Below are 27862 nucleotides of genomic sequence, written 5' to 3'. Positions count from 1 at the left end.
GGAGGGTCTGGCTCATGGCTGCATCCCTGGAACCCCATGGAAGAGGATGGTGAAGCTCTGTGTGTAGCCAGGGGCTTTTCCAAGCCACAGAGGAGCCAGGCCAAGCAGGGCATCAGGGTGCTAGGCTCCGGTCTAGCACTGCTCTCAACAGTTTGGAGGAAGGAGAAGTGGCTTTGCAGTGCTCAGGTGTCAGTTCTTCCAACTCAGGCTGGAAGAAGCCTGAGAAACACCTCTGCTCTCCACTAGAAATACAGCCCTGCTCCCCAAATGTTCAGCCTTAATGAGGCTCTGTGGTGGGAAAGGCCTTCACTGCTTACAAAGCCAAACTGACTAGGCCTACTGCTAGGTTTCCAGGGCCCAACACTCTCCTGGAGGAGCAAAATGACTACCAACATAGGTGGAGTCCCTGCTTTATGCCTGGTACAGGGCAAATCCCTCACATGCACTGGCTCACTAGGCCTCCATCCTGGAGCTAAGTCATCCACGGCATCTTCCCTACTTGAATCAGAGCCCCCCCACCCCAGTGACAGGCCAATTAGAGAGGGGTTGGTAGCAACAGCAGGGTTCAACCCAGGACTGTATCATTCTAGTACCCACACAGCCTGTAGAGACAGAATAACCACGCCTGACTCTGATGGCGCTTGTCTGGTAAAGAGAGAGACTAGCCTAGTGTCCAGATGGTCTTTCCAAGACAGGCCCAAGGTGTAGCCTTTGCAGAGGTGCAGAAATCAGGTGGTTGGCTCACACACTCCTGTCAAGTGAAATTGTGGGTCTGCAATGGGAGTACCACCATGGGCCCCCTCAAACTCATGCCCTACCCAGGCATCCTGCATGGCTCAGCCCCCAATCTTTGTGATGGGTATTGGCAGCTCTCCCTGTGCAGGGGGCAGACATAGCATGGCCGAGAAGAGAGTGACTGCCAGGCCCATGTCCTCTGCATCTCCAGCTCCCTGCTGGACAGACCTGAGCCCAGGTCTCCAGGCAAGAAAAAGGATCTAGGGGATTATACCTATACTCTCATGTACTTGCTCTATTGAGATTGTCTGAGTCTCCCAGAAGAGCTAGTGTTACTCTGGACCATGCCTCATGAGGTTGAATGTGTGGGCTTCAGGGCCTGCCTGGGTATCATATTGGCTCCGGTTTTGGGTCTTCTCTGTCTAGGCAAGAGTATACTACCCTCAAGTATTCCTTTATAGCAGGCTCCCTCTACATTTGTACCCTTTACTACATGGGAGGGGAAGCAGGACACAAAGGAGAGAGATGGGCCCAAGGCCTCAGAGGAACTCTGGAGTCCTATGTCCTGTGCCTCTTCCTGAGCTACTGCCACGCTACCCGAGACTTTGGCCCCATTCATCTCTCTTTCATCCATCCCAGGGTACCTGAATATTCCATTAATAGTGCAGGATGTAGCAGGGTAAAAGGGAAGAACCGACTAGGTCCCATAGGCAGCTAGTCAGCCCACTGAGCTGCCATCTCAGTACACAATCTTCATGGCCAACCAGGCTTCATTCAGTTAGACTGTCTCTGTCACCTGCTGCCCAAGGACCCTACCCAAGTCACCTAACTTGCTTCACTGTCCTTTTCTGAACAAACGAGGAAAATGCCAAGATCCCCAGCAGCATGTGGCCCAGCAGAGGAAGCAACCCTCCCCAGTGCTGCAGCGTGTCTGCCCTCCGGGTGCTCAATCGGTGGGTAGCAAGAAAGAAGTAGCTGTTGGGGCGACAGGGAACCTCCCAGGCCAGCTACCCATGAAGGCTAGAGACTAGGGACACACAGAGAAGTCCAAGAATGAGAATAACACAGGCCTTTTATTTGTTCCAGCGCTCGTTACGGTGTGGCCGGAGGGCACTATGCCTTCCCAGATCTCTTGGGGGACACCTTCCCAGGGGGTGCCAGATTTCTGCAGCATCCCCCCCACCACCGCCAAGGCCTTGTCAGTCTAGAAGACCCAGCTGCCACCACTGGTTCCTGGGACCAGCAAATGCCCTGAAACTGTAGGATGGCGGTCACCTCCACAGGTGGCTTTAACAAGGCATTGATTAAGATATTGCACTTGTAAGTTAAGAAAACTGACAGGGCGAGGGTTTCCTATTACAGTTCATGTGCCAAGCATCCAACTACTGTTTAAATAAATAAAATTCAATGGGGGAAGATCTGAGCTGTGAGTCCCAACAGCCCCCAGGATAGCCCCAGAGCCCAGGCCTGGGCCTCCTGATCCCCCAGCCAGTTCTCTAAGAACTTGGTCAGTGTGAAGTCTCCGAATCTCCAAAGCATGGAGCCACAGCTCCTGATCTGGCTCCACCGGGGCCCCTGACCTGTCAGGGCCCTTGGTCCCCTCGTACCGGGGCATTGAGGACCTGATGCAGCCTGTCCTCCTACTCCTGGAGTGGCCTGGATCTCTCTCAGTCCAGGCCGCGAATCCAAATGTCCATCTGTCTGTCTGGAGACACAGCCTCTGGGGGCTCGCTTGCCCCCTCCGTCACAGGGGAGGGAGGCGGGTGGGCAGGGAGCCCCCTCCGCTTGGTGTGAATGCTGAGCTGGATAGTGGCGGTCCCTAGAGCGGGGGACTCATCTTCTTCTGGTTAATGAGGTCCAAGTAGAGGTCAGAGCGGAGGAAGCGAGGGTATGAGTCCTTTTCCATGAGCCCAAAGATACGTTTTTGTGCCAGGTCAAAGCAGCCTCTTGTGACACTCTGCAAGTTGTCCTTGGTGTGTTCTCGTGTGTACGAGTCCAGGTTTACCTGAGGAGTCACAGAGGGACATGGTCAGGTCTGCTTGTCTGGAGGCCAAATGCCAAGGAAACAATGGGTCCACTATAGCCATGTGACACTACAAAGGGCCTCAAGACCTGGGTCAGTCACGTGCTGCTGGGTGGCAGAATTTATGACGCTTGATAACGCAACTCCTAGGGCTGGCCAGACTGTGGAGATTCGTGGACCAGCACCTTGAGAGACTCACTCGGGGACATTGTCCCTCAGTTTTTCTATATGTGGGCTAGATGGTTCTATCTATCCTTAGAGCCATGAGAACCATGCCGGAGTGCCCACACACAGAGGGCACGCGATGGGAATGAAGTCTCTGATCAGGCTCTCTAAGATGCTCTGTTTTGTGGGTGACTGTGTGTGTCCACGTGCATGATTGCACATGGTGGCCAAAGACAACCTCGGCTGTCATTCCTCAGATGCAGTCCACCTTTCCTTCTGGGGACCTGGGGTTCACAGACTGAACCATCCTGTCTGCCTCCTGAGAGGGAATTACAAGCACATGCCACAATGCCTGGTTTTTGAGTTGCATGGGGATCAAGTTTTGGCCTTTATGCTTGCAAGGCAAGCACTTGACCAACTGAGCTACTGCCCCAGCCCAGACTCTTGGTTTTTAAAATGAGGATAATATTCAGAGTTGTTTGAGAGGTCATAATAGAACTAAACATAGGAGCTCAGCACGTGCCTGTCACATGGCAGTACCGAGCCAGACCATTTTTGCTATGAGCTACTGTTTTCCTGTTCTCTGCTTTACCTGGCAGACTAAACGCTAAGAGTTACTGGAGCCTCTACCCTTCCTGAGCTGTTGGCTGCCTTCTAGTCACAGAAAACTTCTTGAGCCAGAGGGGCTGAGGACCCAAAATCCTAGCCTAAAGTCTTACCTCCTTGCAAGCCTGGATCGCGATGAATTCGGCGAAGATCTTCTTGGCTTTGGCTGCCATCTTGGACTGTGATTTGACTTTCTTGAAGTCCTCGCAAGCTAGCCAGAACTCCAGGTTCTCCTCACTGAACTCAGTGCGAAGGAAGGCTTGGAACACTTCTAAGCCATCTGTGAGGGGAAGACCAGGCCAGGGTGAGAGGTGCAGCCAGGTTTGCCTGCCTTTAGCACCCCCACACACATGCTGCACCCCCTCCAAGAGCCTTGAGAGGGGACATGCTGAGAACTCAGTAAGAGTCTCAGCTCCCAAAGACTGACGATGCACTTGGACAAGGCCCTAGCCCTGTGAGTATCTTGTTTGGGGCTTTGGCTGGTGTCCTCCACATCTATGCCTTAGTGTCTTCCTCTGTAAAACAAGCATTATCCAACCCATCTCCTGGAGCCCTAGGAGATCATAGGGAACCTGCCCTGGAGGTACCAGGCACACTTGGCCCAGTGTGAGCCCTCAATACGTGGAAATGTTTGCCCTTATTCTGAGGATATGGTCTGAGCACACAGGTCCCAACGGCCTCTGGCAGGCAGGGCTAGCTCTCACGAGTAGGGAGGGGCTGGCAGGAGCCAATCCAAAGGCCAAACTAAGGGCCCTGGTGTGCCCTTCTGTTCTCTAAGAGCAGCGACACCTGACTGGGACCAGGAAACTGTGAAGGCACTTCTGGTGGACACTCTCTAGGTTGAGTTATGGGAAGATGGGTAGGGTGGTGAGACAGAGTGGCTGGCCCCTACTCACATTTGTGAAGCAGCAGCTTCTCCAGGGACTCGCTCCATTTGAGGGCTTCCTCCGAGGTAGGCCTAAAGGGTGAGGGTAGGAATGCATAAGGACCTCATCCAGCTGGGAAGCCAAAGATAATTCTAGCCCCTACCACCCCTGCCTGGCCTTCTGGAAGGAGTTGCTTGCTAGATACTGGGCTCCCCAAAAACAAAAGTTTCCCTCACCTTGTAGTAGGATCCAGTGAACAAAGGGTCCCCCAACCCCACTGCCCAGTCACTCTCTTTAAAAGCCAGTGATCACCAGAGTCTCAGGATGGCAGAAGGTACCTACTTGAAGGATTTTGTCGTCTTGTCTGTCTTGCTGGCTGGCTGGGCCCCCGGAGATTCATTCCGCCGCCTGAAGATAGCCAGCTTATTCTTCATGTCCTTGGCTCTGGGGGCAGAAGCAGAGAGGAGAGTTAATCAGTTTGGCCCACACCACCCCTGCTAACTTGAGGTGCAGGAGGCTGCAAACTGGAGCGAGGGGCACCTACTCCTTCATGGTGTGCCGCCTCTGTAGGTTCCCATTGCGTGTGAGGTACATGCCTCTGAGCATCTCTGAAGAGTCCCCCACCTTGCGACTTGGGATAAACTGAGCACCCTCAGGCTCCTGCCTGCCACAGGGTTCCTAGGCTTCCAGGCAAACTGCAGGCTGCGGAGGGCTGGATTGCACTCTCTTGCTCTCTGTCTCTGTCTCTCTCTGTCTCTCTCTGACTCTATCTCTGACTCTGTCTCTGACTCTGTCTCTGACTCTGTCTCTCTCTGTCTCTGTCTCTCTCTCTCTTTCTCTCTCTGGAATCCTGGCTGGGATGACTGGACTCCAGGCACAAGCCGGGCTGAGACTCAGACAGGCGGAGCCAGGAAATGGGAGGGACCAGAGGGGGGAGCAGAGAAAAACAGCTCTCCTGGCCAACCCTGAGAGGCAGCGTGAAAGGGGCATGTGTTTGTAAAGGACAGCCCCTGGGGCCAGCCCCAGGCAGAAAGCCAGACCCAGTTATTTGTGACCCACCTCCCTTGTTACCGTGGCAACAAGGGGGGCAATTCAGCAAATTGCTGGGCAGGAAGGAGGGAGGGAAGGAGAGTCTGCCCACCAGGGTGGCAGAACCGGCTATTTTTAGCCAAAAACCATTTTTAGCCAGGCTGCTCCTCCCAGAGGCAGATTTTAGCCTTCGGGAAGCTGCTGGTGAAAAAAGGGTTAAAGGTCCCTTGTTCTACTTCACAGCACTAGTCCATGGTTCTCTGCCAGCTCCTGCAAGCTCCTCACTGGCATCAGAGAGGATCCTCTCTGCTATACAAGAGGCCCCAAAAGTCTTGGTAGTTCAAAGCTTGCATAACCTAAATCGTAAATACTACAAACTTGGGGGGAAAGGGGAGAATCATTTGATGGCTTACTTAATTTCTATGCATATCTAGTTTTGTGATTGAATAATCTTTTTTTCATTTTGGCTTTTGTTCTCCGTAATTCTGAAGGTGCAAAGTGTTGGCTAAAATGAAAGATGCAAATAAAGTTTACATTATCAAAGTCACGAAGCCAAGAAACTTAAATAATTAATTTTCTAGATAGTTTATGGAATTTCTCTTTGTGAAGCCATCCAATCCTAAATGCCCAGGACCTCTGGGATCATGTGTGGCACTATACCTGGTGGAGGTTAGCAGCTCAGCAATGGAGACCGACAGCCTTGAGGTCAAGGCCAAGCTCCCCCAATCTGAGGTCTCCAGTCCCCTAACTGCTCCAGGGGTCAAATTCCCTGTGTATCTAACAAGGATGATACTCCTGCCACCTCCTGGGTATTCTCTCTCTCTCTCTCTCTCTCTCTCTCTCTCTCTCTCTCTCTCTCTCTCTCTGTGTGTGTGTGTGTGTGTGTGTGTGTGTGTGTGTGTGTGTTTTGCAGATAAGGTGGCATATGTATGAGCCTGGAACAAAGGTGCTAGGTCCTAAAAAGCTACAGTCACACCTGTCCTGGGATTCAGGAGCAGCTGCCCAGAGATGAGACCCTGATGCAGGTTCCAAGCCAGTGAGATAACACCAAGAAGTCCAGAGGCCAGCAGCTTCCTGGGTAAGGATGGGAACTCCAGAGCAGACTGGCATCCCATTCTGGTCCCCATTCTCTTGTTATGGGGTTGGACAAGTAACCAACCTCTTCATAAGTCTGCTTCCTTTTGTAAAATGAGGGTATAGCAAATAAAAAGGACATGCGAAGTAATGGCAAAGCTTAAATTAGATCACCTACGTAATGCATATAGAACCCAGAACCCGGCACAATGAATACTCCGGCTATTGTGTTCATATCAGACGCTTAGAGTCCTGTCTAAGCTTTGAGGAATGTGAACTCCAGACATTCAAAAGACCACGCCTACTTTGACAGGAAGCTGGAGTGAGGGGGATTCCACCCTCCACCACCAAGGTATCCCCACAGCAGCTCTCATCCTCACAAACTGCAGCTAAATGGAGAGTGTCTGTGAAGAACATTGCTGTTCATACATTTTACTGTCTCCAGCAGCAGACTGAGAGAAAGCCCACTGTTGCTGCTAAAAACAGGAGAGGGCATGGAAGTTGGAGAAAGTGGGTTCACGGAGCAGTGGGCTCCAGGCAAGGTCTGTGCTAGAGATGAGGGTTACTAAGGCATCCTGCCTGGGAAGAATCTGGTCCTCTTCCCCAGTTCTAATTCCTTCTGATCTGTGGATGCTACTGAACCTGCAGGGAAAGTGGCGTCCCTCTGGGGCAATGTGCTCCCTCTGGGGGTCACACCCCCACAGACTACTCCCTGTAACTGTGCTCCTCCAGTCTCCAGGGCCTCAAACTGAAGATTTGAGGAAACCTAATAGGAGCAACACACACACACACACACACACCTATGTATGCACATGCACATCTACACCCCCCCTACACACACACACACACACACAAGCACACACCACCCACATATACCATCCCTCACAACCCAGACACCTTGTAACTGGCACCAGAAATAAACCTTCACAACTGTAGGGTGTAGGGAGCCTGGACTGACTTTACAGAGGATGGTATAGTGTAGCTGGGCCAACAGTGCCCCCTCCTGGTCATGCATGAGACTGTTAGCATTCAGGAACTTCAGAGAAATGTCAGTTCAGCTCTTTGTGTGCCAAGGACTTTTCTACATCACTGTTTGGCTCAGAGGTTAGGCCAGGACAGGGCTACTTGGTTCCTGTCTATCTCTGAGAAAATACATATTCAAGACCCTGGGTCTTCAACATCTCACTGCTTTTTAGTGTCTGTTTGGGGGAGTGGGTGGGGTGGGGGTACAAACCTTCCTTTTCCCCCATCCACCCCCCATCCGGGATAGCAGTATGGGGCAGAAAAGGGATGGCAGGAGACTCCCTGGGCAGGGGGACGACGATCAGGATCTTCCCAACCTACATGTTTTTGCTCTTTCTCTTCCGGGAGGCTTCATCATCATCCCCGAGGTCAGCCCCACTCATCTGCAGAGAAAACAGAGATACGATGCTGTCTGGGTATCAGGGGGGCGGGGGCTTCTGCTCAAATCCAGGCACAGGCTCCAGCAACGTGTGAGCAGCCTGCAGAGCCCCAGGGCTCAGCCCTGGCAGAGCTCGCAGATCGAGCAGTCAGCTTCTTCCTGTTCTGCTGGGAAGAAGTATAGTGACAATTGTCACTGGGAACAGAGCATCCACTCCAGGCGTCCTGACTGGCAGGTGAACAGGGATCCAGCCAGGCTTCTGCTGTAGCTGTGTAATTTGGCCTGTCACTGACACTTTCTAATCCTCCATTAGTTAATTTCCAGAACCAAGACCCTAATGGCTAGCTCCGGACACTCACGGAGACTGAGACCATCCCCTTGTCTTAAAGTATTCCAGGGCTCCCTGGTGCTCTTGGGATACATCTAAATTCCATCCCACAGCAGAGTATTCATCACAGAACCTGGCACAAGTTTCAGGTTAACACCAGTTGCCACAGTCAGTTGATCTCCAGTCCAGCACCTGTCTTAGAGGCCTCCCTCTCTGCCCCAGCCCAATAGAGTCACTCTGTCATCTCCCATACTTTGGTGACTCTCCTGTCTCTGCCTCCTCTGAGATCCAGCTTAGGGTAAGATCTAGATTGAGAGACCTCAGCCAAGCAGCTCAGAAGCCACTGTCCCCAGGAAGCCTGTTGTACTCTCTCTATCTCTTTTAATGTCCCCATCACACCCAAAATGGCTTGTCCACACCCTCCTCAGCTTGGATCCAAGTTTTCCAGAGGAAGCCTCAGTCAGACTGGTCCCCTTCATATATGGCCAGCGTGGTAGGAGCGCACGAAGTCCAGTTTGTCAGATGAAAGCATCTGAGAAGGGGACGTAGACTGGGGACAATGCATCTGGGAGTCCCCACTGCTGGATCCAGGGCAGGAAATTTCAACCCCATGTCTCATTGCCTCCTGCAGATTCTACAGCCCCAGCCCTCTGCCCTTGCCTGGACTGTACCTGCATGAGAGGCCCTCTCTCCTGGTACCCTTCATCTCCTACTTGCCTCAAGCTTTTCCTCTAGCTTCTATGTCATTAATCCTCCTAGTAATTCCACAAGTAAACAGAGGATCCCAGTCAATTACCCAAAGAACACGGAGCTTTTAAATGACAGGCTAAGCCTGTGTAAGTCAAGGCCTGTCCACCAGAGGGCGCATTCACTCACGTGCCAAGATGGCATAAGGCTAATGTTTCCAAGGAAAGACTCAGGAAAGGCTGCCTCCTTCCTGAGTTGGTGGCCACACCAGAGCGGGAAACTCGTGTGTACGTGCACCGGGGGCACACACCACGTGGTGTGGAGCCAGTCTCCAGCACGTGTGCTGTTTACACCAACTTGAAAAGGAAATTTTGGTTGTTTAGATGACAGCAGAGACCTAGGGTGAGCTACCTGCCAAAACAGGCAAAAGATTTACCAGGATGAAGTCTGGGTTCCCAACCAGACAGTCTTGGCACCCATGGTGCCCTCAACAGCTCACTGCTGCTGTCCCACAGAGACACAGGCTGTGGTTGCAGTTGCGCCAGGCTAGCTCAGCAATGCTTGGAGCCCCCACCCGTGGGAAAGGGCCCAGGGAGCTGGGTTTCCTCCCATTCTAACCTCAGCTTCCGCACTTTATCAGCCCCACACAATGGGCCTGGGGACCACTCCCGCCAACCACCACCCCCAGTCTCTGTACTGCTGGGAAATGGGCTCTTCCTTCCACTACTGGAGGTGGGGTGGGGTCATCTTCAGTAGGGACCAGTCAAGGCCCAGGAGCAGGGCAGTGGGCTGGGAATCTCTGGCCCTTGGACTCAGCTTTCAGACAACTAGGAAACCTAGACATTAAAAGGAGAAGGGGATGGGAGAGGGCTGCAACCAGGGAGAGCAAAACCTAAGACAGAAAAGCAGGAACTTGCCGGGCCCTAGTGATTCTTAAATGTGCCCACTGGAAGCAGCCTTGGGTCTTTGGAGGTGCCAGCATGGCCCCCAAGTTCGTCTTCCTCCATCTGCAGCTAGGCCGCTCAGGGCCCAGCTTGCCAAAGGGCAGCCCCTTCCACCTGTCCCTACCCCTCCTCCATGACCCTGCCCTGCCGAGAAAGGTGACAGAAATGAGCCCGGAGTCACTGGCCCTTCCTGCGCTCTGGCAAGGATCCCCGGGGCCGGCCTGGCCTCACCCTGCCACCTCTGGGACCTAGAGCTCACAGTCTCTTGCAATAATAACTATAATTCTTATTGTCATTACCACTATAATTACAGTCATGATTAAGAATGTAGCTTCTAAACAGCCTGGATTTCAGTCTTCGCTCAATCACCTATTAGCTAATTGACCTTAGCTGTGTTCCATCTGTTTGCCATGTCTGCTTCCTTTATTAGTAAAATGAGGGTCGAAACTGAACCCACCTCACAGCGCTGCTGTGAGTCCACAAAGGCATAGGGGTGGAGATGGGGGATGGTCGATGCACATCAACCATTGCAAGTACTGTGTACCAGGCTCTGTGATAAAGTCTGTAGTACCATTTACTACTATTTTTCCCAGCTTGCAGCCGAGGAAACAGGCCCAGAGCAGCATAACTTGCCTGGGCTCTTTGAGCTGGTAAGATGCCGAGACTTGGGGACTGGCATCAAAGCCCAGCAGGCTCCTTTCTGAACAGGACCCTAGCTGATTCCCCCTCTTGGTCCTGGCCTGACTCTGAGGTTGTGTGTTCATGTGTGGCTGTGTTCTGGGTCCTGTGCATTAAACTTACGTAGACATGGGGAATTTAGACATAGGAAACATCTTTAGGCTTTTTGAAAATAGAAGCTCAGAAAGTGTTATCCCATTCCGGGGACAAAGAGCATTTTAGTCTTCTTTTGTCTGACCTGTGACCTTGGCAGGAGCCATGACAGACCCTGCAAGGAGGCAGGAAGGAAGCGGAGCCAGAGGAGGGCCACCACCTGTGTTTCTCTCAAGGTCAAAGAATGGCCAGACAAGGCTGAAGTGTCTAAGTCAGTGGTGGATCCTGGGCTCACACACAGAATCACCTGGAGGGCAGGGAACAGCACCAGAGGCCAACTGCGCATCCCTGTGCTAGGCCTCCAAGGGTTCGGCAGCAGGGGGCGCCATAAACCAGCTGGGCTCCACACAGAGAACAGGCCCAGTAAATGTGCCACCGGAGAGCCTCATGGTTTCCCTACTCTCTAGACCTCAGAGGGTCTAGACCTGTGAAGCCACTAGTCCAAGCTGGCAGTCTGCAAGGTGTGTGTGGTTCTAGGACATGAACTTACCGTAGAATTTGCTCAGGGCACATGAGCAGGGTGGCAGCCGTGGGTGGAGACCACAATGTGACTGCCACCCTGAGTAGCCTGTGCTCATAGCCACACAGCTTGGCCACACAGCAGCACATGTGTGGCCAGCCTAAGGTCACAGCAGCTCCACCTGGCCTTCCTGGCTGTCACGTCACCACAAGATGACTGTGCCGTGCTCGGGCTTTTAAACTCTCTGACCTAGAATTGAATGCATCCAGGGAAGACAGGAAGAAAACCGATGCTCTAAGCAGTGACTTGCCCAAGGTTTCGAAGTCAGAGAGGAGGCAGAACTGAGACTGGAAAGGGTCTATCTGTCTCCACACCTGCCCACTTCACTCCAGAGAGCCAGGCCCAAGCCAGGAGGGTAAAGACCATGAGAGAACACGCCCCTCTCCTTCTGTCAGCCTATCAGCATGAGGCATGTGGGGTCCAGGGGCAGAGCCACGGTTGTGTGTGGCTTGGGACAAAAGAGTTTCAGCCCTTCCCACTAAGAACTCTAGTAGCAGGAGGGACAGCAGGCCGGGGCCTGCAATCCTTGCACTTGAGAGGCTGAAGCAGGAGAATTGTACAAGGTCTGAGTACAAGGTCTGCTTGCATTACACAGAGACTTATGCAGGATGAGACCCTACCTCAGATAAAGAAGCAGCAACGCTGTGGAGTTATGAAGGTCAGAAAGGCTCATGGGGTGCTTTGCATGTGAGGGTAAAGCTGCTGAGCCTGGTGGTGTCACACTCAGCACTCAGACAGCGGAGGCAGGCAAATTTCTGTAAGTTCAAGACCAGCCTGGTCTACAGAGTGGGTTCTAGGACAACCAGAGCTACACAAAGAAAGAAACCCTGTCTCAAAAGACAAAAACAAAAACAAAAAAAAAAAAAAGAAAGAAAGAAAAGAAAAAGAAAAGAAAAGAAAAGAAAAAAGAAAAGAAAAGAAAAGAAAAGAAAAGAAAAGAAAAGAAAAGAAAAGAAAAGAAAAGAAAAGAAAACCTGGTTGCCATGCTCACACCACCACCACCTCAGCAGCATGACAACCATTCCCAGAGGTCCGCCAGGAGCAGAGTGCCAGGCCCTGCCTTAAGCTCCTGCATCCAGCTACTTGAGCCTCCCGGCAGCCCTTGGCAATATTAGTACCATAACTACTCCATGAGGAAACAGGTTCAGAGTCGGCAAGGACTAGCCCAAGGCCCTCTGCTAGTGAGGAATGCTGTTTGACCATGGTCTTGTTTAGTCTGGGCTTCACATCTCCCTGCCCTGGATGGATTTCTGACTGAAGCTGGAGGCTGGAAGGGACAGGAATGATGAATTACTCAGAAGCTAGAGTGGAAGCCACAGGGCTGAGTGATCCCCCACAGGCTAGGCATGGCCTCTGAGGGCCCTAGCAGCTCAGTCACTCAAGCCTGAGGAAGGAAGTGATGTGGATGGGGAAGGGTTAGAGATGGGAAGATACCAATGGAACCCTTGGGCAACACTAAGTTGAGGCAGGAGGGAGCTGCCACAGACCCCAGGTGGGGACATCTGTCCTTGGGATGGGGTCACCTGAACTGAGGGGCAAGTTGGAATGCATGCATGAATGCGTGTTAAGTTCCCTGTATATAAATATTCGGGTTGGAGCAAGGATGGTAGAAGAAACAGAACAGGAAGGGAGGGGTTAGCGAGAGGCAGGCTAGCAAAGCCCAAGGGAGGTGGTTCGGCCCTTGGGCCTCAGCTGCCCCTTTTTAAAAAGGATAGCCAGTGCCTGTGTGTGCCTGAGATCTTATCTCGGTGAGACATGGTTCCAGGCTCTCTTCCAAGGACTGGCCTAAGACGGTAATTAATGGTGCCCATCGCCTAAGATGGCAATGGCAACAGTGGTCATCAAGCTCAGACAAGTGTCACAATCCCAGGAGCTCTCGTTTAAGTGCAGGGTCTGGGTACCAGTCCTGAACATTTTGATACCAGAGAGCTGGGCTAGAGATGAAAAGTTGCAAGGTGACACCCTCTCTGGGAACTTACAGGTGAGGAAACAGAAGCAACCCCAAGGCCTGGAGGTTCAGTCCTAGTGTCCAGGCCCAAAGCTCAGGTCGGTTCTGCAGAAAGTGGGTTTCAAAATGCCAGGTCTGTAGTAATGCAGGTGGTTACAAAGATGAGAAGGTTTTGGTCCAGGTATTTTTGTTCGTTAGTTTTTTGTTTTGTTTTGCTTTGCTTTGATTTTAGACACAGGATTTCTCTATGTAACAGCCCCAGCTGTCCTAGAACTCACTTTGTATGGTTTTCTAGAACTTACTCTGTACACTAGGCTGGCCTTGAACTCACAGAGATCCACTTGCCCCTGACTCCTGAGTGCTGGGATTATACCAAAGGCATGCACCACCATGGCTGGCTAAGAAGGCTTTGGAGGCCATGTCCCGACTTGGTGTCAAAGTAAGCTGGTATCCATTATTGATGTCTGCCATGGGTTTGGCTAGGGAATGGCGGTGTCATGTGTCTGTGCTTCAGGAATACTTTGTTCTAGTCTTACGTTCAATTTGTCCTAAATGTAGTTGACCTTCCAGGCCCTGATGAGGGCATTTTTTTCTAGGTTTTCTTGACAGTCCCAGGCCCTGGGGTCTCTCCTGAACTTTCAGATCTCTGAGCATCGGCCGTGCTCCCACCTAGCCTCATACAGTTGTCATAACAACACTTTAGCATTGAGAATGCACTCCAAGTAAAGGAGCAGAAGCAGAGCTCCCCGAGGGCTTCTTCCAAAGTGATGTCAATCATGCCCTCAGGCCCCAGGCTCTTCCAGTTCATCGTCACCCACTCAGGGACACAGAGAGGTATTAAGCCCTACTTTTCAGAGAAGGAAATAAAGTCTCAGAGGAGCTGGTGACTCACTCAAGACCACACCATAGGTAAGGAATACAACTTGGGCTTACACTGGCTGCTGGACTTAAAGGCCACAGTGTGGTTTGTTCCGTTAGGCCAAGTCTCCAGCCCACGAGGAGAGCTCTTTCTTTCTCCTCCCCAGCTGACATCAGCCTGCCCCCTCTCCCCCACCCTGAGGCTTATGCAGCCTCTGCTAAGGCACTGAGCAAGGGCCTGGCACAAAGCAGAAACACCATAAACACTGATTTGCCTGTTTATAAACACAAGGCAAATAGCAGCGTTCTTAAGAGCTCTGGTCTTGGAATCAGGCTCTGCTTCTGGCTCAGACACTTGTAAACTATATACCTTGATCTGCGTCAAGTTAGACAACCTCTCTGGGCCTCAGGTTTTTCATCTGCAAAATGGGTACAAAATACAAAATGGGCACAGAACGAGTGAGCATATTAATGTGCTGGTGTGAACTGCCTATGCTGTCTCTGTTGTTAGATAATAAATCTCTATTCTGGCTAGGCCTGGGCCAGATCTGAATCGTAATATTAATTTGTGTGTATGTGTGTGTATGTGGAAGGGGTGTGGGTGTAGAGGTTAGGGGATAACCCTGGGTGTCAGTCCTCATGTCTACCTTGTTTGAGACAAGGTTCTTCTTCATTGTTTGCTGCTGCTGGTACCAGTCTAGACAACCCAGGGATCCTCTCATCTGCTTCCCATCGTGCCTTAGGAGCACAGGGATTGCAGAGGTACATTAGCTTATCTAGCTCTGTGTGGGTTCTGGGGACTCAATCAAGTGCTTTACCCACAAAGTCATCTCCTCGGCCCTGCAATGCTCTGTTTTTCCAGTTACCATCTTGGGCCTTTAGATCGAAATGCACAATGATCTGGACCAAACCACATCTCTGTCTTCAGCAGAGACCACTGGACAACGGAGCTGGGAGAACAGAACATCTTGGTACCTTGAGGTCTCAGTGGGTTTTTTCTTCTATCAAATGGGCAGAAGGTTCATTGGGAAGCCAAGGAGTGTTGGGGGTGGGTGGTATGGAGCCACTCTCCATCCCTTGTATCTACCCTCCCTCTGCCCCCAATTCCTCATCTTACCTTCCTGTGTCCAGTGAAGAACAGGGAAAGGTGGTGCATGGAGCCTCCATTACGACCCAGTTCCTTTTTGAGGGTGCGGGGTGAAGGGATGGCCCAGGTGGATGTGGTGCCCTCGCCATCAGAGCAGTGTAAGGTGGTGTCAGAGGCAAAGCAGGACCCACGGGCTTCCTGCAGCAGGCTGCCCTCGCTGTGCGTCCGGCGCCGCAGCGAGTTCTGCACACGTAATGAGAGGCCGCCCTCGGCACCTTGGCCAGTCTCAATCAGGCTGCTGCGCTTGGCCTCACTGCGGTCCCCATAGTTGTCATCGCTGGTGTCCTCCTCATCTTCCTCCCCTTCTTCCCCCTCCTCTCCCTCTTCTGCATCCTCCTCCTCACCAGAGCTGCCCCCATGGGCCCCATCCTGTTGGCTGTAGGCACTATCCAACCGCACCTCAGGGATCACAAAGTTGGGCCTGGAGGCTGGAGGTATGGCTGCACTGGCTCCTGGTAGCTCCCGGGAGCTGATGGTCTGTTCATCAAGGGTTTTCTCTGGTGGGGATCCCTGGCTGGGAGGTGACTCCTGAGAGGGTGGGAGGTTCTGGACTGAGGCAGAAGGTTCTAGGATGACAGAGGGCTCTTGACTGAGCAGAGGGTCCTGGCTAGGAATAGATGCTTGACCGGCAGGAAGGTCCTGGCAAGTTGGGAGTTCTGTGGTTGGAGGGCAGCTCTGGCATGGTGGGGGGTCCTTGCTTGTTGGGATTTCTAGACTTTGAGGGGGCTCTTGGCAGGTAGCTGTGTCTTCACCGGATGGTGACTCTGGGCCAGGAGCTGCTTCTTGCGCCGAAGAAGAATCCTTCTTGGGTATGAGGTGTTGCCCCGGAGGAAGCTCCTGGCCTGGAGAGGGGTCCTTCCTGGGTGTGAGGTCTTGTCCCGGAGGAAGCTCCTGGCCTGGAGAGGGGTCCTTCCTGGGTGTGAGGTCTTGTCCCGGAGGAAGCTCCTGGCCTGGAGAGGGGTCCTTCCCGGGTGGGAGGTCTTGTCCCGGAGGAAGCTCCTGACCTGGAGAGGGGTCCTTCCCGGGTGGGAGGTCTTGTCCCGGAGGAAGCTCCTGGCCTGGAGAGGGGTCCTTCCCAGGTGGGAGGTCTTGTCCCGGAGGAAGCTCCTGACCTGGAGAGGGGTCCTTCCCAGGTGGGAGGTCTTGTCCCGGAGGAAGCTCCTGGCCTGGAGAGGGGTCCTTCCCGGGTGGGAGGTCTTGTCCCAGAGGAAGCTCCTGGCCTGGAGAGAGGTCTTTGATGGGTGTGGGTTTCTCAGCACCTGGCCCCTTCCCCTCGTCCAGGGGCATCTCCTTCTCATCTGCCTCTGTCTCAAACATCTGCATCACAAAAAAAGGAAGGAGGCTCAGAGATGCCAGACTCTATGTTTGAGCCAGTACCACACAGGCTGATACCAATACCAGAATCCTACAGTCAGTCTGAGAGCCAGACAGAAGCCCAAGACTCCCAGGACTGGGCTATACGATCCTCTAGCTTCAAACCTGCTCTATGTTCAGCACACTGGTTACTGAGGGAAGACAGCTCTATCTAGCTTGGCTGGTTTGTGGGGACCATGCCAGCCCAGATGTCCTCTTTCTGCATGGGAAGCATCACTGTCCTTATTTGCCTGTGTGTATAAAGGAGACACCAGCAGTCTCTGCCTTCAGAAACCAGAACCAAACCCAAGCCACCAAGCTGGAACTCTTAGCATGAGGAACAATCTTGAATCTCATCAGAGGGTCACTACATCAAAACCAACAACAACTAAAACAAGGATCTAAGTGAATCATCCAAACAAGAACTTGCTCTAAATGTTACGTATATATTTGAAGCCAGTCAACTGAACGAAAACCAAAGCTTTCAAATGTTGCCCAATACCTGGAATGGTCGGATGTCTCAGATATATGGGACCTCATTGAGGGATTGTCTATCTACCTGATAACCCCAGATATTTAAAAAATAAACGAACGAACGAATGAATGAAAAAGACAAGAAAGGCATCATTTCCTGCCTCATACACAATGGAAGGAGCCCTGGGAATTCCTACTGGGTTCTGACAGTAGATTACATTTGCAAAGACAGACACTGTCCTCTAATAAGAGTGTAAGATGCTGCTGTCTCAGAGGAAGTAGTGTCCATAGAACACAGAGAACGCCATTCTACTGTCACAGCAGGAAGCAGGCCTCAGGCCTGAGTGAGGCCTGACTGTACTCAAAGGCTTGGAATACAACAGCTAGATCTACTTAGAACCCAGTTTTCATTCTTCAAACAGCCATATCTACACCAAACTAATGGAAGAGGAAACCACAGACACACACACACATACACACATGCCCTAGAAAGCTTTAGCGCATGGGAATGTATGTTCAAAGCATACTGGTACAGAGAGCTCCAACAGAAGGTACCCTAGCATACAAGTTCTGATCTCTTGCTATAGAGATCATGATGGCCATTTGACGGACAAGGAAGCTAAACCCCCCAGAGCAATGACCTAACCACTATTGTCCAGCTTCCCAGAGACAAAAAGGCCATGCCTGGAGATGGTGACCACAATAAAGTTCCAGCTAGACCTCTCCGCTAGAGTTAAGAAAGCCATCTGTGGTTCCGGATAGCTTCAGGATGCTGCACATGCGGGACAGAGCATCAGAGGGGATGTGAAAGCGCAAGGCGGGAAGAGCCACATCCAGGTGCATGAAAATGAAAGTGTCCTCAAGTAGAGGGAGGAAACAGAAGCATCAAAGGACTATGGGATGACCCAAGGCTGTGGTTCCCAGGCCAACGATGGGCACCAGTGACTTCTTGGAGCTTCCTTCCTGGAGCCAGCCAGGAGGCTACTACTCAGAGATCCCTAAGAATCTAAAGCTTCAGTTACCCTAAATCCCCACAGCTTAGACCAGCGGTTCTCAACCTGTGGGTCACGACCCCTATGGGGTTGAACGACCCTTTCACAGGGGTCACCTAAGGCCATTGGAAAACACATATTTTTGATGCTCCTGGGAACTGAGATACCACTCCTCTGTCCTTCTCCAGGAAGGTCTACCTGCATCCTGAATTGTACTAAAGGGCCGCAGCATTGGGAAAGCTGAGAACCACCGACTTAGACAGAAAGGATCAGTCCAGAGATGGGCAGAGGTGACCCTAAGATTGTTCAGCAGTCACTGGGCTTCCAAGTATCCACTTTTGAAGTGGAATGTCTGCCACACAAGTCACAAACCAGGAGAAAGCACTACAAAGAAATATAAGAGTATGGTGACAGTGGGTACAGTGTTAACGACAGATCTAGAGGGAAATTCTGAATTCAAAGCATGTCTTCCCTACAAAACTGTAGAAGCAAACACAACCAAATATCCAGAATCAAAGTTTGCCTCTGGTGGGGGTACCAAGCCTCCTATTCCAAGAATGCCAGAAAACTCAGGGGCGAAGCTTCTACCTCTCCAGGTTGTTCTCAAGTAGAAAGAGAGGCCACCCAGGGATAGATAGGACACCTGAGGGTCTTGAACAGTCTGCCTCAATGACTGTCCCAGAGCTACCGTGTACAAGTCAGACACTAGGCTGGGGCCAGGACCCAAATCTGGTTCTACCCTTCACATATCTGCTTCTGATCACAGCTTGGTCTCAAACCCATGTCTGCCAGGCAGTATCTACAACAGAAAAAGCAAATTCTACTGCAGCAAGATCATGGGCCCCCACACTTACCCCGCCCCAACTTCCACCATAACCTGGCTTCCACCTGCCTCTTCAGTCCTGGGGAAAGATGGGAGGAAATAGCTGCTGGGTGCCCTCGGGGCCTGGTACAAAATGACACTAACCCAGGAGTCAAGTGAATTTCCCCTTTCCTCTCCCACAGGTGCCTGTCCACAGAGCCCGCCTCATCCCCTCAGGGAAAGTGCAACAATAAGCCCCAAACCAGAAATGCAAGTCAGCCTGCCTGAGTTGACAGAGGCAGGCCTAGTCTGAGGCCAAACCAAACAAAACCAGGAGGAGACAGGCAGCAGGGTGCCTGTCCCCAGCCCCCCCATGTCAGCTAGGAAGTAGGAAGTAACCCAGGGTTGAAGGGCTTTCCCCAAGCTGGTTGTTGTGAGCTTCAATGCCCCTGTCAGTTTCTTCACAGTGTCTAGCCCAGGAGACAGGATGGCAACTACTAATGGTCTCTGTTACAGATACGGAGCAGAGGTGGTGAGAGAACCAGCTAAGAGAGTGGAGACTTGTACAGGGTTAGAACTCCTGTCTCCTGTCCCAGGCTGAGGAGCACTCCCCATGCCCCAGGCCCATCTACCCAGAGTCAGTGCTCTGCATTCTGTGCCAAGCTCCCAGGCAAGATCTGTGTGTACTGAGACCACAGTGGGCAGGTTTGGCCAGGCCAGCGTTCCTGGGAGAGCTAGCTAGGGTGGCCATGGCTTGAGGGCATCCTCTAGAGAAGCTTACAGGAGACCTGAGGACCCCAGAAGTGTGGAGTGACGGGAGGGGTCTCAGGATAAACTGCTGGTGTGCACCGTCCTGTCAGAGAGAAGAGTGACATGGGCAGAGCTGTCTATGTCAAGCCTGCTCTGGGCAGTGCTGGGAAGACATGAGGGCAGGACACGCAGATTCACTTGTCCGTAGGCAGTAGGGCAGCAGGGAATAAGTCATCATAGAAACCTCAAGGAAGAAATAGAATGAAGGCTAGACGAGGGGTGTGTTGAGCGCTCCGGTAAAAGGAAGTGCAGGTAGTTGGAGACATTTGATTTGAAAGCTGCTGCAACAAGCTGGGGTGATGGGAATCCAGCCAGGGTGCCCCGGGGAGACTAGCCTGATCTGTCAAGTCATTAGGTCCCAAGCTCCACAGGCTACTGCTGCCCTCAGCCCCCTGAGAGGGTCTGTATCCCTCCTGGTCTCTATCCTTCCTTTCATCCATCATTTCTTTGGCTAGGCTGGAGCAGGGTTAATTCTGCCTTTGCCTGGCCTGCTAGCAGCCACAGGAAATGAGCCAGGACCTCTAAATGGAGCCATTGCCCAGGGCCTAATCAAATCCCTTCCCAAATGCGATCCAGAGCTTGTAACAGTCCGAGGAAGGGTGGCATCAATGATGGCCAGGAGCTCTCGTTCATACCAGCTGTGGCTCTGACCCCAGACCCCCACCAGCGACTGGGTTTCGGAGGTAGCTGTGGGCTGCTGGAGGTGACCTGCCCAGTACCATACAGTCGCTGGCTGTGGAGCCATCCCCGCTGACCCCACAGGCAGCCTGAGGTTCTCACGCCCATGACTCATTGCCACCATCAGATGCCAGGCACAGCAGATGCCCTCAAAAGCCACTTCCTGCTCTGGGAATGGGGATGCTGGCGTTTGCCTCTGTTTCAGGGTGCCCCTCACAAAGGTCAGAATGTTTCAGAATGAGCACTGGTTGGAAAGCCAGCAGAGTGGGGCTGCCGTCCTCTTCTGCATATGTTAACTATGGGATCTCCGGCTACCTGTGTTTCTCTGCCGTGGTGCAGAGAAGCCACGAAGTGTTCTTGGAGCCAGGAAGTTGTTTAAGACTAGGGGAGGCCCTCAGCACTCCTGCCGGGCTATGGACTTTTGTACTGGGTTGTCCCTTCAAGGATTTCCGGGTCCATGGGCCTCCAGCTTCCGGGTCTCTGGTTCCACACTGACTTCCACAAAGCTTAGACACTTGACCCACACCCAGCCCCCTCCATCCAGCTCCTCTAGTTCTGCCTTCTGGGCACAGAGCCTAGAGCCCCAACTGCACCTCTGCTGCCAGCTTAGCCTTCCACACCATTGTCTTCTGGCCCCCAACTCATCTCATCAGCCTCATCAAAGTCTGGGAGGACAATGACAAGGCCTCACAGTGGTGGCCTCATTCTCTGCGGCTGAGGGACCTCAGGCTTAGGGGTCCTGTGCCTCTGTTGCCTCTGCTACAATACAGTATTAAGAACAACTTATTCATGGTGCTGCTAAGAAAAATAAATGAGCTGTCATGTGTCCACAATTCAATACTGTGTGGCCACATTGGTAGCCAGTAAAGGGTAGCCATGACCACCTCCAACACTGCTGCCCTTGGAACTTGCCTGAAGATGTCCTTTGACTGGTCCATAGGTCTGCTCTGTTTCATCGTAGGCTACTCTGCCTGTCCATCAGGATCTGTTCCAGATCCCTCATCTTAGTTCTGCACCTCCCTCGTATACCATGCACTTCCAGTCTAGAACATCCTCTACATTTTCAGGCCACTCCCTCTCCAGAGCTAGAGTCCACAGGTGGCTTTTACCCAAGGCTCTACAGCTAAACACTGTCCTAGGCTCCATGGATACAACTATGCTTTCTGGCTGCAAGGGAAGGACAGTCATCAACCACGTTGTCACTCCAAAAAGCACAAAACCAACAACACCAGCCACAGCTTGCAATGTAAATCCACCCTACTGTGAGGAGGAATGGGGTGTTGGGAGCCCTTGCTGATGGCACAAAGAGCAGGGAAGGCTTACTCAGAAGAGGCACACCGAGCAATTTATTCAAAAAAGCTTCAGGAGAGCACATGGCATGCAGTGTAGGGATGGAGTTGGAGACCACTTTCAATCTATTCAGTCCCCTGGCTTCCTGTATCCCAGATTGAATGTATTCTGAATCCATCCTTCTCTGAGTCCCTATATGATGCCACCACCAGCTGCTCCTGGTGTCATTCTGCTGTCCTGTATGTCATTCTCTCATCTGTGTCTCTCATTACCACCTCACCCCAAACCCAGGGCCAGGCACCCACATCCTCTAGGCGGTCCCTCGTCAACCCTTAGGCAACCCTCAGAGAAGTGGTAGGCTGAATCCAGGGGACGGAGGGCAAAGAAGAACACAATATGCTTTCTGCTTAATTCTCAAAACTATGCTAGAAATCAAAGCTTTTTTTTTTTTAAGAATCTATCCATTCTCTCTACATCCAAATGGTGTGGCATTCCCAGCGGCAGCTCAGATCCCTCTGGCCATTCTTTGTGCTATAGTGGGAAAACTGTCTTGTGGAAGTCTGAACTTAGAATCCTCATGTGACTCCCCAGTACCTCTCCCAATTCAACTCTATAGCCCTGAAAACCCTATGGGCCTCCATTGGATCTCCACCAGAAGATCCCTGATAGAGGGCTCTAGGATTCCCTAGTGATCAGGTAGACCCTTCCTTCACTTGTCAGGATGGGCCCTGGCTCACTCCCTAACCCCCATCCCCTAGAGTAACTCAGAAAATGCTTACACAGCCCAGACACGTGCCAAGGCTTGTGCCAGGTACCGGAGCCAACCAGCAGCAAAATACAACCCTGCCTTAGAGGTGCCAGGTCTGTGGAGGAGAGACTGGGATGAAGACCCAGGCTGACCTCTCTCTACCCCAGCCTTGTCCCGGGGCTGTGGGAGCTAAGGCAGCTAAGCAGTGAGGTTTATGGAGGAAGAAATGGGGGAGGCCAAGGATCGGGGACACCAAGATGCAGTTGGGACAGCATAGACTGCTGGAGAAGGTCCTGTGCTTTGATGGGGCAGGGGTTTGGGTGTACTGGGGAGTCCCAACCTCACTCTGAAAGCATCACTCGGCTCATGGGGCCATGCCCGAACCTACTCATCCCTCTTCCCTCAGAGTTTCCTCTACTTATTTGCTTTTTGGTCTTTGGCAAGTCACTTGAGCTCGGCTCTGAGTCTGTTTATTTTCGGAAGGCGGCCAGTGATCCTGACCCTCCTAGAGTTGCTGAAAGTGAGTGAATACAGCAAAGGTGTGTCATTGCAGCAGGTGAACAACAGTGCTCGATTAACAATCCCCAGTCCCACCACCATCCTTTTGCTCCATTTCCACAATCTCTAGACCCACTTCCCTGATCCCTCCAGCACTACGCAGGCAGTTTTCAGGGTAAGGCTCTGGTTCCCGCACATCCCCAGGCCCTGCCCTGTGGAGCCACCATTGGTGCTCTGAGTTGTCTCCAGCAGCAGCATAGTCTCCTGTCCCATCCTACCGCTTTTCATTCCCTCCCTGAGAGTCCTGCCCACCTCTCTCACCTACCTCTGAGTTTCCACAGCCCCTGAGGCAGGGACGGGTAGGGAAGAGATGACCTGGTCCTTCACCCATGTTCACCCCACCACCACCACCACAGAGACCTAGCCCCTTCAGGGCAGGGATGGGTCTCGTTGGGCTTTGGCGCTAGTGCCTGGCACAGGCCTTGGCATGTGACTGGGCTCTGTAGGCATTTGCTGAGTAACTCTGAGGAGTGAGGGTAGGAGATGAGCCAGGGCTCCAGTCCTCATGAGACAAAGCAGGGCCTGCCTGGACCACAAAGACAGCACAGGGGAGGCCTTGGCAAGGGAGCCTAGAGTTATCTAGAGTCCTTCAGCCAGGGCATCTGAGGGAACAATCAGATGTGGCTCACAAGGACACACAGGAAGAGGACCTGAGACAGTAGAGCTATTACATGTAGAGCACTTACATGTGCACACACAGACACACAGGCATGCGTGCACACACACACACACACACACACACACACACACACACACACACACACCCTTCAAAGTCTTCTCTTTCTGTTACTCCATCATGGTCTTGCCTGCTGTCTTTTGCTTCCTTTCTTCCTCCCTTCCTTCCAAGGACTCCTCCTGAGTGCCCGCAGGGCAGGCACTGTGCTGGGCAACAGTGAACAGTACCACAGGCAGGGCCTGCCCTTGCTCCAAGTGACTGGTCACGCACGGGAGGGCAGGGATCTGAGACAGACATACCTAGAGACCCTCCTAAACCAACTCCTTCCCAGGACCCACTCCAAATAAGGCTTTCCTACACCATCCTATTCCAGGTTCCTATTCTAGGAACAAAAAAAAGCCATGCCAAGAAGACCCCAGGGAAGGGCACAAACAACACTGTGGTCATGCGGCTGGCAACTGAGAGTAGGTGGGGAAGCTGGGGTTGACACCCATCTCCTAGTCACGTGCTGAAGTCAGTGTGCCACGGAACGATGGGTGGAGGAGGCAGTGTGCACAGCAGTGTGTGTGCAGCATGCGGAGGTGCCCTCTGCTCACAGGTGGGGGCCATGGGCCAACCCCAAACGACACTTCACTAGACAAGAGCTCACTGAACAGGGGGGGCTCTGAAAGCCAGAAATGATGGGACAGAAGTTCATTGTGGTGAAGACGTGGGGCAAATCGAGGTTCAAATCCCATCTTCACCTCCTCTAAGATCAGTGTGGCCTGCTTGACTTCTTTCAAGGCTAGGGCTTTCTTATGTAAAACATAGTGACTCAAAGGCCAAGTCTCCACATCCTAGCAGGTCCTGGAGACAATCCACATACAGCACAAGACCTGGGCCTGACTCAGCCCAGGTGCTCGGTAAGCACCTACAAACCCTGTAATCATATCATATCCTTAGACCTATCAGCATCACCATCACTGACACTTGCCAGCTCACGCCCCAGCATTCAGTGCTGGGACACAGCATTTAGCACATTCTGATCCTTATAACAGTCTAGAATGGGAGTATTTTCAGCTGCTGAGCTCAAGGCAGAAAACTGAGGCCTGTACCAAAGGCCTCAGAATCACAGGGGGCAGGCAGTCTATACCCCTAACCTTCTCCTGGGTTCAGTCCCTGAGGCTCCCTGTGAGACCTAGGCCGAGTCACTCCTCCGCTGGATATCACTCTCCCAAAATGTCTGCCGGCTCGGACGGGTCAGATCTTGACCTGAGGCATGGCCAGGCCTCTGTGAGGACTGAAAGATGGAGAAACAGATCCACCCTCTTTCCAGGATATCTGCCTTATCTGTCTGCATTGCTCCTCTACCTTCAGGGCCTATGGCTCTGGGGGGCCCTGGTGAGTAATATTGGAGGCGATAGAAGGCCCAGAGTATACAATTGGACCCTATACTCAGCTGCAGCCCCGCAGCTGAAGGTCACCTTGACAGGCCCTCAGACACATGCCTGCCTCATACCACTGAGTCCCAACAGATCCACCATCTCTAGGAGGGGTGATGCTGGACTGGGTTTGGTTGGGTCTGCTCCAAAACCATCTTCCAACTGTCCCCATCATGGGACCCTCACCCCTTCAGTCTCACACAAACCTGAGCTAATCAGTCTTCAGTTCCAAACCTTCTAACCCCTAGAGGTGGCTAAATCTACTGATGGTCAAGCATTTTGTAGGAAACGGGAGTGCTCGCTCCCACAGACATCACCACTAACGCATCTCCTCTTCCCCAGCTCCACAGCACCCCAGCCAACCCGATCTATTCACAGTTTCACAGGCACACAATCTCTCGGGTACTCTACACCTGTGCTCTCATGCCAGAATGCCTTCCTGTATCCATCCTTCCAAAGCTCAGCCCACAGCCACGTGTCTGTGTCTGGTCCTTTTGCCCTCTGACAAGGGTCACAATGTCCCACAGTGAGGAAGGGCTGTCTTTTTGATGGGTTACATATCTCCACTGGGAAGATGGACCTGGACTTCTCCATCATGCCGTGCAGAAAAATCTATTCCAGATGGGTTTCAGGTCTAAATGTGTAACACAAAGCGATTAAAACTTCAGAAGGCCCATCATATCTGCAGATTTCATGTCTGAGCAGTTAGCCAACCACAGGTTGAAAAAAAAATCGTTTTAATTTCATCGGTATTGAAAATGCATAGACTTTTCTTCTTTGTCATTATCCCCAGAGCAACACCATATAACAATAATTCTCATAACCAAACTGACTGATGTCCACACAGATGGGGTAACTGATGCAGGAGTTACACTGTACTGGGTTTTATTTGTTCATATTTTTTTACTTTGAATGCGTACACACGGCATGAGTGTGTGCAGGTGTGTAGACACACGTGAGTTTGGGTGACCATCCGTGTGTGGGCATGTGGAGGACCAAGCCTGACATTGTTATTGCCCTCCTCAATTGTTCTTCACTTGATTTGGCAACGCAGGGTCTCTTTCTGAACTTCACTTTCTGAACTTGGAGCCCATTTCTTTTTCTTTTTCTTTTTTTTTTTAAGTTATCAGATTGAACTGTATTAAAGTCAAGAACCTCTTTCCTTCAAATATTCCCTGACAAGAATAAAAAGATAAGCCCCAGACTCGGAAGCATATTCTCAGTACCTTTATCCAATAAGGAACACACATCCAGAATATCTTTTCAAGTTCTCACAAACCTGTGGGGGAGGGGAAAGACATGCTCCAATAGGAAAGTGAGAAAGAGCTTGAACAGGCACTCTGCCAGCGGTTATCCAAATGAGCAATTAGCATATGTAAAGGCCCACAACCTAATGAGTCATCAAGGAAACGTAAATTAAAAACACAATTAGGTATGTATCACCATATCTTATAGCAACAGTGTTGCTGAGCACAAGGGGCAACAGGCCCTGTCATACCTGGCTTGAAAGCCGGTGCATTGGCATCACGCTTTGAGAAATTGTGATGGCATCTACCCAGCTAATTATATACAGCTCTGTGAGTCAGTTATTGCAAAGCAGGTATACCCAAGAAAGATGGATGTGCTTCAAAAGACATGTTCAAGGAAATCCCTGCAACAAACTGGAACTAGAAATACCCAAGAACATCTGTCAAAGGTGGAGTAAGGGGCAAACCGAGATATGCATCTAGAGAAACACACTAAATAGTAATAGAATGGACAAAATAAATTTTGAAATAACATGTTGGTGAATCACCAGGAAAATGCTTGAGGGAAGAAGTCAGCATGACAGAACATCTTCAAGGGTCCCATCTATACAAAGTGCATGGTAAGCAAACAATCAGTGAGAGAAACCAGGACCACGGAGACTGAGGGCAAACTGGAACATTCCCAGTGTGTTGGATGGAATGTTTTCTTTCTGGACCCGAATGGGTGTGTTTGTTTGGTGAAAAGCCAGCCACCAGCTGTATCCCTGTCATCTTTCTCTAGTACACTAGGCTTTGATTTAAAAGTTCACTTTAAAGACAAAGTAAAATCCTCGCCAGTGTCTTCTGGAGACAGTAGATCTTTAGATCTTTCCGCTCTCCACCTTCTACATACCTCTCTAACACATTCCAACTATTCTCCTCCAAAAAGCTGTTGCCTGCACCCTCCCAACCATCACCTTCTGTGTCAGTCCCCCCATCCTAAGCACCTCGCCTACATGGCTGTATTTAGCAACAGCCACCTATGAAACAAGACATCTGGTCCTCCAAGAGATGACCTGGAATCCACAGGCATGAGTCCTCCTCATCTAAGAGTTTTGCATTTGCATCTCATTTGACCAGTGAGGTTGACAACTGCCAGAGGAACCACAGGCAGGAGAGATACATACTGTGAAATGGGGTCACTGCCCTTAAGTCCAGAGTCTACACCCCTACAAGACAAATTAGACAGCCTCTGGAGATAAGGAGGAACACGTGGCTAGGGCTCCATAGGAAGGAAGTGGAGAAACCAGGATGGATTCTTGCTCTTTGGAGAGGTATGCACACACATGAGCAGACAGCTTCACTCTTATGGGAAGCTTCACTGATGTTCCAAGGCCACACAGATGCTTCTCCAGGGCACTGACAGTGGGCCACCCACATATCCATCTCACTGTCCCTTACCTACCCAGCCTGAGTCTGAGATTACAGATTGAGCCTTTTATGTTGACACTTCCAAGACCCAGAAAGGGTTCTACACAAAGGAACTTAACAGGTATGACAGGAAAGGAGAGGGGAATGAGAGAAAAGAGAGGGGGCTGGAGGTAGAGAAGGGGAGGAGAGAAGGAGAGCGGCAAAGACAGAACTGAGTTGCTCTTCTATCCCAACTGGGAA

At 51.6% G+C, this 27862-nt stretch overlaps 1 protein-coding gene across 23 annotated transcripts in view; it reads right to left on the bottom strand.

Annotated features, from left to right (window-relative positions):
* Window positions 1–1789: 1789 nt before the first annotated feature.
* Rgs3 (regulator of G protein signaling 3) overlaps window positions 1790–27862 on the bottom strand; it is a 117042-nt gene continuing 90969 nt past the window's right edge. For 3 of the 23 annotated variants that reach the window (XM_051187947.1, XM_051187923.1, XM_051187936.1), the window contains 8 exons: window positions 16304–16480; window positions 16034–16249; window positions 15134–15979; window positions 7843–7904; window positions 4738–4839; window positions 4426–4487; window positions 3643–3809; window positions 1790–2740 (listed from right to left, as the gene is read on the bottom strand). In XM_051187947.1, the coding sequence (XP_051043904.1) occupies window positions 2555–2740; window positions 3643–3809; window positions 4426–4487; window positions 4738–4839; window positions 7843–7904; window positions 15134–15979; window positions 16034–16249; window positions 16304–16480 (1818 nt within the window). In that variant the 3' untranslated portion in view covers window positions 1790–2554. Of the gene's footprint in view, window positions 2741–3642; window positions 3810–4425; window positions 4488–4737; window positions 4840–7842; window positions 7905–15133; window positions 16006–16033; window positions 16250–16275; window positions 16481–27862 lie in introns of all 23 variants that reach the window. The other 20 variants (XM_051187932.1, XM_051187928.1, XM_051187934.1 and 17 more) reach the window with 20 other exon arrangements.

Source organism: Phodopus roborovskii, unplaced genomic scaffold (assembly GCF_943737965.1).
Source record: "Phodopus roborovskii unplaced genomic scaffold, PHOROB, whole genome shotgun sequence".
NCBI lineage: Eukaryota > Metazoa > Chordata > Mammalia > Rodentia > Cricetidae > Phodopus > Phodopus roborovskii.
This window is presented reverse-complemented; position numbering and strand designations above follow the sequence as displayed.